The sequence below is a fragment of the Balearica regulorum genome, chromosome 6, assembly GCF_011004875.1.
Source record: "Balearica regulorum gibbericeps isolate bBalReg1 chromosome 6, bBalReg1.pri, whole genome shotgun sequence".
Taxonomy (NCBI): Eukaryota; Metazoa; Chordata; class Aves; order Gruiformes; family Gruidae; genus Balearica; species Balearica regulorum.
In genome coordinates, this window is record NC_046189.1 from 29,275,851 (window position 1) to 29,286,928 (window position 11,078).

General features: G+C 40.6%; 1 protein-coding gene across 6 annotated transcripts in view; it reads left to right on the forward strand.

The window, feature by feature from the left end:
* The window catches only part of EPB41L5 (erythrocyte membrane protein band 4.1 like 5), a 59,246-nt gene that overhangs the window by 42,477 nt on the left and 5,691 nt on the right, over nt 1-11,078 (forward strand). For 5 of the 6 annotated variants that reach the window (XM_075757010.1, XM_075757009.1, XM_075757011.1 and 2 more), the window contains 9 exons: nt 396-562; nt 1,118-1,212; nt 6,402-6,530; nt 6,948-7,009; nt 7,659-7,769; nt 8,334-8,427; nt 9,366-9,443; nt 10,264-10,305; nt 10,684-10,817. In XM_075757010.1, coding sequence (XP_075613125.1) covers nt 396-562; nt 1,118-1,212; nt 6,402-6,530; nt 6,948-7,009; nt 7,659-7,769; nt 8,334-8,427; nt 9,366-9,443; nt 10,264-10,305; nt 10,684-10,817 — 912 coding nt within the window. The remainder of the gene's footprint in view (nt 1-395; nt 563-1,117; nt 1,213-6,401; nt 6,531-6,947; nt 7,010-7,658; nt 7,770-8,333; nt 8,428-9,365; nt 9,444-10,263; nt 10,306-10,683; nt 10,818-11,078) is intronic. The other variant, XM_075757013.1, reaches the window with a different exon arrangement.

The window sequence follows — 11,078 nt, forward strand, 5'->3', positions numbered from 1 at the left end:
TATTTTTCTTGTGTAAAAATCCTAAAGTGTGCCTTAAGTTTGTTGGAAAAGAACCTGAATATATTTGTTCCAAAAAGTGTATTTAATGGATAAAAGCTTCCGTCCTCGTCTCTTCACTTTTTCCACTGATGAAGCAGCAGGCAATGCAGACCTGTTCTGTTATGAAGTCAGTTCTTCTACAGACATGAAATGTTCCTTTCTTTTTTTTTTAACTCACTGAAAGCCAATCTCTATTAGTTACGTGAAACAGTTTTTACTGAATGTGTCTAGTTACCAGAAGACAGCTTGGAAAAAAAAAAAAAAGAGATTTTGTGTGTGTGTTACAGCTTTTTCTTGTTACAGAAGGAGTAGTAACATGATTTTGCATATCTCTGCCCATTTTTCTGCCTTTGCAGCATACCTCTTGTTGATTTGCTAGATAGCACGGAGTTGCCAGAAACTTGTGTCGATGATGCCATAGGCCGTCCGGTTGTTGGCTTGGCCACAGGGGATTCAGAAGAGGCTGTTAGTTGCCCCCATCCTGGCACAAAGGAAACTGCTGCTGAAAAAGCAGACTCTGATCGTAAGCAAACTTACAGATTTTTACCTATTATTATGTGTGGGGTCAAAGTTAACTGATTAGGTTGTTATGAGGTTGTTTCCTTACAAAAATCCAGAAATGTTTTAGAAAGCTCCCATAAATTATATGCATAAGGACAGTTTTACCCACCACTGGAACAACAAAGTCGGTCAGCTCTTCCTGTTTGGAAGCAGCTTATTTACAAGGACGGAGGTACAAAGGAAAAGTCACAGTTCTTTGTGGGATCTGACTTTAGTCACAAATACAGTGAAGTGAAGTGCAACCGTCTGAGCAACTAACTTTTCCTGCTTGCTCGTTCACTGTGAGGATGGCTGGGTAAATGAACTTGCAGGAGTACAGTGTGTTGAGATTAGATGTGTACAGTCTGTAGGCTTGAAAGTTGCATTGAAGGTTGAGCAAGTAGCTTCCCCCCCCATCTCTGTGCTTTTTTTCACAACTTTAAAACCATTTAATTTTTGTGCAGCAAGAATGCAAATTACAAAGTCAAATAACTCCACCCTGACATTAGCAAGGTGATATCTTTTCTGTCTTTTTCAGCGTTTGAAGACACATTCCTAAAACTGAAGCAGCTGGAGACAGAGCGCAGCAGCCCCATGCCAGCTGAGCGTCTCAACGTAAACATAAATGTACAGGTACTTGGGCTTCATTCCTCCTGGCAGGGTCCCTCAGTGTTGTTCAGATCATTCTGAAAAGTCTTCTGCTTACCTTGGTCCATTTGCAAGACTTTTAGGAATATGAGTGAGTAATATCAAAGGATAGTAAAGGAAATACAAATGCTTTGTTATGTATAAACCTGTGTTTGACAGGGCAGTGAGATAAAGGTGGGAGGCAGAGGTGCATACGCGTGTATGCAGACTGCAGCCTGGTGACATTTTCTAAAATCAATGGGAGCAAAAGGCATAAACACTTGAGATGTTCCTCAGTTGTCTTTATCTGCAGGTCACTAACTGTAAAGTGTTGTATAGTTCACCCTCTTTTTTGAGGGGTTGAGCTGCTGGCCTCGTGTTTTTCAGTTGCCTTCGGTAACCCTCCCAGAACGTTGTTTGGATGTTTTGTTTTGAGACAAGTTTGCTGCTGATCCATCCCTCCTGTTAAGTAACCATTTTCACCTGCTCTCTGAAGTAGGTATGAGTGCTGTGTGTGTTTACCTAGAGAGGAGTGATGTGGTTTGATTTAGTGCTCTCATAAATCTTTTTGAGCAAGTCAGGCTGCATTTCCACCGGAGCCAAAGTACAAGTAGCTTCAGTGCCCTGAACAGGGCAAGGGCTTTTGTCTCCCTCACTCCTCTTTGCTCTTTATTCCCCAGCTTCCCTCTCTCCTCTGACACCTCTGGGTTGCACGTTTTGGTGAATCGGTGTAGCTTGCAAAATGACAAATTTTTTTGCCTTTTTTGTTTTGAACTTTTTGTTAAGGTTTTTTTTGTTTGTTTTTTGGTTTGTTGTTAAATAGTGAGTTAAATGGGCTCATGGAAGGGGGTCAAAGAAATGCTAGAGCCATGGTGAAACTAAGTAGTGTTGCTAGAAGGGATGGAGGGGACAGGATCTTCTCTTGTAACAGCAGTGAACTTTCATAGATTCACCAGGTATCAGACAACTGCACCCATGCAGGATATTCTTTTTTTTTTTTTTTTAATGGGCTTTAAATAATTTAGAATTTAGATTTCCCTCCAGGTTTGCCCGTAAATAATTGATATGTTCAGAAAGAAAAAAAGGAAGGGGGGAAAAAAAAAAGACAACTTACTCCACTTCCTTCTGTTAAAGCTTTAGGTGCTTGATTGCATTTTGAACAAGCAGAGAGTGTAAAACACCTGGCAGTGTTATCTCTCTTGGTACTACCTTCCCTTGCAGGGAGGCCCAAGGATTTATCTAACTTTTGGTGAAGCAGCTGTGATTTTTCTTGCTCCCTCAATAGTAACATGAACCAGGTGCCAAGATAGGTGTTTAGCAGTATGTGTTTTGGGCTCAGGCTGTTCCTGAGCATTTGTTCCCCCTCTCTGTGTGAGAGAAGGCTGCTGCTTGGTGCTGCTGGCTGGTTTACTCATGTCCCCTTTAAGGTCTGTTGTCAGGGATGCCTTGTGCACCTCTCTGCTTGGTGAGTGCATTACAAAGATTACCAGGTCCCTAAGAAGATTAGTCAGTAGCCTCTAGGTCCTGCTATGTCGAAACACTTCCCCCACATAAACTAAAGCAAATGAGCACAGCTTATTTCAGAATATTTTTGCCTGCTGAATTCCATTTTAGTTCAGATGGAGATGGGAAAAAACATTTAATTGGTTAAATGGAGAGAACGAAGCAAAAGTGTCTTAGTGGTTTTTAAATCATGGCTGATAAAATCTAAGCAAGCTAAGATTCCTGTAACGGGCTAATCTAACAAACAGCCGCCAATACAGTACAGTCACCGTTATCCAGCTGCTGTCATGTGAGGTGCCAAGTAACTTTGGATATTAGAGGTTACAGATGCTGGGGTGATAGTAACCTGATTAGAGAGCAAGAACATTTGCATAACAGAGAAATAAATGATGTATGGATCAACAGTATGCCAATATCATTCTTTCTTCGGGTAAAAGACTTCAGCTTTCAAGAAGTGCAAATTGTATCATGAAAACATAAGAGTAGATCATCAGTGGTTTTCCTTGGGTAGAAAAGATTGAATAAATCTTTTCAGCCTATGATGTAGTTTACCAAGAGATTACTTGAGAGCGTTTGTTTAAAAAGGTGGGCAAAGATTAGACGCTGTCTCTGTATACTTTAAATTCTTTATGCTTCACATTGCAAAGACATGTAGGTTACAGTAGCACCAAATGAGCACCCTCAGTTGTGATTAGAGATGACAGTTAATGGTTTGGAAATGAGTCCTGAAGAGACTGACCTAAGAATAACTATTAAAAGCACTTTGTTTCCTGCTTTTGAAGGCTGCTTTAAAAAAGAGATAAATTTCCATTTCCGATGTTTGTCACAAAATGTACCTGTTGGCTTTCCTCCTGCACCTACTTCTGCTCTTAATTTACTCGTAAAAGAGGTGTTTATGGCATCTTACTCTGACTGAACTGAATGGGACTGCAGTATATCCACTAAAACCTTGCAGTGAGCTTGGATCCTGCAGCTTTCTGTTGCTTAAGATGAATGCAGTGTTAGTGTTCTCCCTGAAAGTGTGTGATCACAAATTTCAGCATGTCTCATCTCCTCCCTGAAGTTTTACCACTGCATAAGATACCTACCTGTGTAGAAACAGTTAACAACACATGAAAGGTTTGGTAAAATGCATCGGGGGGAAAGCATTAGCAGAGCCGCATCCTAAACTTTCTAAGTGACACTGTCAAATGCCACTGAACTGTTCACTTCAGCTTTGTTAATTAAAAATCTTTAACTGTTTTCTGTCAGGGTCAGAAATGGCCAGCGAGCGTCAGCTTTACGTAATTGTATACTTGCAATCAATCAATCTTGACTGATTTCTTTGATAGGGAAATATTTATCTAGCTATCTGTGTTCTTTTAGAGAAAAAGAGAAATCTTTCTAGAATAAGAACTGGGAAGGGGGGAATGAATGGCTTCATTCTTCACTGCTGCTCCCTGCCAAAATCTGTTTGGATGGAAGAATGCGACTTTGTCCTTTCCCAGCTCTCACTAGCGCAGTGACCAGATCTGACAAAAGAGAGCAAATAGCTCTTAAACACACCGATGCTCCGCTTTCATCAGCTTCTGAAGTGAAATGAACAATAAAAAGTTCACCCTGTTCCCGGTGTTTGAAGTCTGCTCCAGAGTCAGAAATGCAAGGACGTGAGGGTTTTCTTTTTCTGAATTTGTTGTGATCTGTAAACATGTGGAAGTTGCTCCAAAACGTGCCTGTATTAGACTCCATCTCTCTGCATAGAGTGATTTTCAGCGGCACCAGGAACACTGCTCAAAAGCACAAAGGTTTGGCATCGCACACCCTGCTGCTGCCTTTAATCTTTCCTTTCCTTTTTTACATTGCAGCTTTGCTCCGTATTTTGATTGAAGAATAAAGTACAAATATAGTTTGCTAGTACATGGAAACAATAAAAATTCCTAATGAGCTAGAATATTGACAAACCCAGCAGCTGTACTGTTTTATGTGAACAACTAAATGTCTTGTAAATTAGACATCTTGGGGCGTTACCAGGTGACAGATGCTTTCCCCTCCAGCTACATACTCTTTCCATTAAAAAAACCCAGTAAAACACCAATGCTTTTTTCAAGCACAAAGTAGAAAGGATTGAGAAAAATGTATCTTTTAATATTGATAGGAATATTTCCTTGCTGGTATCGTAGTTATACTGGATTACATTTAAAATATTACTTTGTGGCACGAAATGTTTCAAAAGTTGGGAATCTAATTGCTAATAGACTAGAGTGACCTAGTTAAACGGGTTGTTCAGGTGAAGGAAGCTGAGAGGAAGTTAAACCACAAAATGCTTAAAGCACCAGTGTGCTGATGTGCTCTGTTTAAATAATCAAATTTACTATATCGCTAGTACTGGAATAATTCTGTGCAGGTACTGTTATATACAGCATCTGGTCCAGTGAGGTCCAGTGTAGGATTTAAGACTTTTGGCAATTTCAGCAGCTTCTCTAAAATAAAAACACTTAAATGTTTAATAATTAATTGTTTTGTTAGTCTTCATGAATTATGTGAATGTGCATCTCTTAGTATCTGCCAGCAATAGTTGTAACACTGGATGTTGTTCCTCATACCTTTTTATGTTGACAGTGATCCTTGAAGATTTTGTGGATGTCCGTATTCAGTGCTGACTGGGGTCAAAACTGTAAAACAGGTTCTCCTTTAAATAGTCTCATAAGTTCCTATTGGGATACCCCAAAAGGTGATTTAGAGGGAGACAAGAAGAGGAAATGTTTTTTCCCCTCTCTAAAGACTAAATACCTAGAAGTTCTCACTAGCGTTTCCAGTGAATGAAAAAAGCTAAAAGTGGATCCAGAGCAATGTGGACGGCAGGTTTCACCTCTCTTAAACTTCTCTCCCCTGCGATGAGCTTTATTCCTTCTGGAGGTGCTGCAGTTGGTGCAAGTAGGCGTGCAGCAGGGTTGTGCCGCCTGCCTCCAGCAGAGAGCCAGCCGCAGCCAGCCACGGTGGCATATGGCGAGGAAAGCAGGGCTCTGTCTCCCCCTGCTGAGTCGTACCCTGAGAAGAAAGGTCGCAAGGTTTTGTTTCTGCTCGGTTAATTAACTTCTGTCACTAACCACATAGCAATTAGTAGATTGAATGCTTAATTAACATGTTATAATTAAGAAATGCCGTTCACATAATGAAATATACTGTAGTGAAAGGTATCTCATTTTTAATTGTCTTCACTATGTATGTGGCTGCCAGTTTGCTCTGATATGATCAGTGATGGGAGAGGTAGCTAATAGCACACTGAACTGTTGTACTAATTTATAAGTGGATTTTAAGGTGAAAATCTTGCCAACTTGCATTTGAGAGTAAATTACCAACTTCTAGTTAGGCTATACTGATATGATATAATCTGATAGCTACTGTATTGGTCTCCTATCAGTAAAGTAGTCTGCAAATTTAGGGACAACTGCTGTTCAGTTCTCGCACACTGTATTCTTAGCACAGCACTTTGCGTCTCCACTTTTAAGCATTGTGGGTTTTTTACTTTATGTTTTGCTGTGACTTTACTACTGAGTTCCAAAATAAAGGAAGAAAATGTTTTTTCATTTCAGTATAAATCTGCTGACTTTTCCTCTCACTCAGAGCCTTGTTATTATTTAGAAATGTTAATAAACTTCAGCCCAGAGTTCTCCATGTGGGAACTACTTCTAATAAAGATTTTTCTTGTCCAGGATGAAGTGGTAAAGTTGACAGATAAATGTCTTAACAATGCAATTGAAACCCCAGTTGCCGCAGCAACGTGGCTTCCAGCAGATATCAAAAGCAATATCCTGAAGGCCCAGGCAGAAGCAGGGCACAAGGTAAATACTCAACTGATAAGGACTGTAACGTTCTCAAATGTTTTATTTCTCTTCAACTGCCCGGTGTTGGAGAAGGTGCCATGCAGATAAGGGTGCTGCAAGGACCAAAGTCCAAGGTAGAGACAGAAAGCCTTTCAGCCGTTTTTCACAATACATGATTCTGTGACTAAGACTATGCTTCTAGCATGTTCTAGTAAATTCTGTAGTAAATAATGGTATTTTATTTGGCTACATTGGTTAATTATTTTTACATCTGCACTGAAGTTTTCACATAAAATTTAAGTCTACTGAGCAATAGATGAACAGCACACTTTTGTGCTGGGAGGGAGGCACTCGGTTGTTCTGTGAATCTCAGAACTGACACAAGATGTAAACAGGTAACAGAAATTTATATCTTTGTACATTTTTTCCTCTCAGGTCATAAGAGAAGACAGCCTGACAGGTGTCAAGAATTCCAGTATTCAGGATGCTGCTACCAGGTACTGAATAGTTTTGGAAGAAACACGTGATCTAGTTACCAAGTGCAGCACTGAGAACCTGCATTCAGTGTGGTCTTTCAGCAGCTCAGTGATCACTGCGTTTTACCTTGTTGTAGTGTAGTTTGACCTGGTGAGTGTGAAGTGGTTTTAAAAGGAAAACTAGCAAGCACTGTAGTCACTAAGTTTTATTATATACAAGGTAATCCAGATACTCTTAATTCTCCCGTACTTTAATTTGAGAAACATTGTTCCAACAGCAGCTCCAATCACTACAGTTATTTCTGACCCATGAACAACTTCAGTGTGGGGAGAGGGAGTGGGTCTGTTTACAGTTTCTACTGGAGAAAAAAAATTGTGTTCAAAAACCTGACACTGACAGTTGATTTCCTGAGAATTACAAAATATCAAATGATTGCTAGTTCCAGTGGGATTTCAGGCACTGAAAAAGCTAAAGGGTTACAACTTGTAATTTCTTGACAATTTATGAAGATGAGCATGTGTCAGACCTCAAAGAGCACATGGGGATATTGAATAAAATGTATGTCTAATGATCTCAAAAATATGGTGTAACAAGTGGTTGATGAAGAGCTTTCCATGGAAGGTTGTACCTGTTTTTTGATTTGTTTTGGTGTTTGTTGTTTTGTGCCAGGAACATTCTCCTGTCAGGCAAAACACAGAGTAGTCCCCCAGCAACCAGTCCAGTATTTCAAGACCCAAGAGAGCTCCTGAAAGTAGTCCCTGCCTCAAACACCTTTGTTCCGTAAGTGACTCAGGAGAAATGTGTTTCTGGGGTAAGGGAACCATGTGGAGATTATCATGAAAAGATGATGATGAAAGGTCTGACAAGAAGAGGAACAGTTGCTGAGCAGTTAGGCTACCTGTAAGCAGGTTTACCGATGCATCTTTAATTACTGTTGCAACAGTTAATTGGCGTAGGCCAGGCCTCAGGGTGAGTATCTGAGCAAGCAGTAAATGAATCTCATCTTCTGGAAGGACTGAAATATCTGATGTCCTGCTGCCCCTGGCTCTAAAGAGGAAGATGAGAGAATGGTGAGGAAGGCTTCAGGCGAATCAGAAATAAAGACTGAAGAAGCTCCTTTGAGATTGAAGACATTGATACTGTTGGGTCTATACACAGCTGTGAGAGTGCGCAGTAATCTGCAGAGATAGTTGGAAGGCATTTACTTCAGCGTACTTCCAAACATCGGTCTTTTGTCTGCCTCACAGGGAACTGGAGTTGAGGTTTTGGGTTGAGCTATTGGGGACACAGCACTGTTTCATACTATTCAGGCAGTGAGCTGATGAGAATGTTTTCTCCTTTCAGTAGTGCGTTAAATGAGGACGACACTGCCTCTAACGATGAGGACCTGCTGATTCCAGTTAATCTGGCTCCAGCCGAGGAGGCTGCTGTTTCAAAGGTATCACCACCTGCCAGCCTGGAAGGTTTCTGTGTGTCACGTTCTGAGCTACTGCTGCCTCCAGGCAAGCGCAGCAGCCCCTGCTGCGTGCCTCTCATAACTCAGTGAATGCCAGTCCTTGGTGAATGCCAAGAGTGCTTTCTGGAGCACACGGGGACACTGTACAGATCTCTCCAAAGGCCATTTCTGAGTGTCCTTTCGGGTTCTCTGCCCAACACTTATTTTTCAAAACTAATTGTTTTCCTCATGCTGGTGGGGAGCCCCTTACATCCCAATGATTTGATGCTCCAGGAAAGAGACTGCGGGAATGAAATTCTGACATAGGCAATTCCTATTAAAATAACCACAGAGAGAAAAGTTTAAATTGAAATGTTTAATTGTTGTATTCTGGTTACCTTAAGGACAAGGTAATTTTTAACTGGACTCCATGAAATGCATGTAGTAATTCAGGGGTCAACTTTCCTTTTTCCCTTTCCAAAAGGGGAGACCAACATTGGACTCTGCTGTTATTTCAGCAGACTGGGGGGTTATTCTGGATGACTAAAGCAACATGCCCTTTGGCTGTTGTCCCTCTAAGCCAGTATTATGTAGTTGATCCCACCGAATAATTAACAATTTTGTCTTCTGAGTTCAAATACTCAGCTCACAGACCTGGCTGACCTTCTTGTCAAATGGCGCGGTACCCCATCTTTGCGTAGGAGAATGGGACGGTTTCACAGCTTACATGGCAGTGACATTGTTTCCAGCATGTTGATGAGGAAAAAGTGAAATTAAAAGGCTGTTCAAAATAGATCTTACGGAAAGATTTGAGAAAACAGGTCTGATAAATGGCGGTGTTCATTAACAGCACTGGTCTATAACTCAGGAAGTCACTAGAGATTCAGCAGACCTATCTGTTTGCTACTGGGAATTTAATTCAAAACTGATTTATTCCTTAGAGCACTCCAGATGACCAGGATGTTTCCTTAACATCACTGACAGAGAATCTAATTGACTTTACAGAAGCCACACCTCGGGTAAGTGTATTTCAAAACCAAACTTCTTCCTTCACACATGCAATGGTTATTACCCATAAACTCTTCTCTGGCTTTAGTACCTGTCCACCAGGCTTGGATCTGCTGCAGTAGGGTGAAGTGGTGATTGACCTGGATCGCGGCTTACGTGCGCCCCTGCTTGTAGGGTTGTAGACCCCCAGCTTTGTAACAGAGGCGAAGGAACCCAAAGAGTTAACTTGTAGCTGTGCCACAAGAGCCCAAAGTCTTATTTTAGTACAGCCTGCTTCTCAGGCTCTCGGGTCTATGTAATACTTCAGAAATTATATGTAAATAAATGTGTATACACACATAGACGTGTGTGTGTGTATATATGTATACAATAAATAACTTGAAAAATAAACTTTTAATACAAATCAACTTTTTTATATAGATAAAAAACCCTCTTATAATCTGTGCTGGTGAAAAAGGAGTTACACTATGTGCACCAAAATAAAGGGGAAGGAGTAGGACCTTTAACCTGTTCACAGAAGTGCACTCTTGGTTGACTTTGTCCACAAAGCAGAAGAAAATAATGGGTTCAGTTGCCTTTTGGAAGGGAGTGCTATGCTGAAACTGCTACCAGTGAGTGTCTGTGAGTGAGCAGGTACTAGCTGTGTGGGTTCCACTTACCCTTTGTATGAAGTCACGTCATCTGTAGCTAATCATGGTTCAAAGACTAGCGATGGACAAATAACCAAGATCATTTTGGGAGACAGTGGTGTTTTGGGAGGCAATGTTGTTTTGAGAATGTTCTCAGCCACTTCCAACCTTTTCTAATGAACATTTGTTTGCTTTTTTGTAGCTGTCTTCCCATCCCACGATAACGCCGAGGTGGATAGTGCCAGTGAGTTATTTGACCGTTCCTAAACAACAAAAAAAAAAGCTTTTGTCATAATTACAAAACAGAAGCTCAAGTAAAATAGTAAAATATAATAATTTGAAAGCCCATAAAATAATGTACCAGACCAAAACTAAAGCAAACTAATTCAGCTGGAGTAAATCAAACAACATACACATCCTGTTCATATTTAAACTTCATTTTTGCCGCATTACATTGCAGGTAAATGCCATAAAGTTTAAGAACTTGCATTTAGTGAAGCCCACCTTGGAACTTGATGAATCTTAGTCTCTACTGTTACAAACAAACTACATTGAAAAAATTAGCTTGTCTTGTCCTGGCAGGTTTTTATTTCAGTTTCCTGTTTCATTGTCCCCAATTCAGACTGGACTGATTTCCAACGGGCCTTTGGGAAATGACGTTGCCTTAGCTGTGAGGGCAGTGAGAGGCAGCACGGAGACTCTGTTGTCGTCAACTGGATTGCCACCATCCCAGCAGACATCTGAAGTCCTTGCAAGGTAAGGTCTCCTCAGCACTTGCTTCAGAAGTGTATATAGGGTGGAAAGGAAGTGTGTGCTCTTACTACTTCCACTTAATAGTTATAGTGGTCATCTAGACACAGTGTCTTGTTTTGATATGCTTATAAACTATTGATCTGTCTCACTTTACAGCATTCGAAATCTTATAAATAAATAGATGATGCATGTGTGTATTTATGTAATGCTGAAGGGTTAAGAAAAGGGTTTTTTTTAAATTCAAGTAAGTAAAGGAACAAAGCC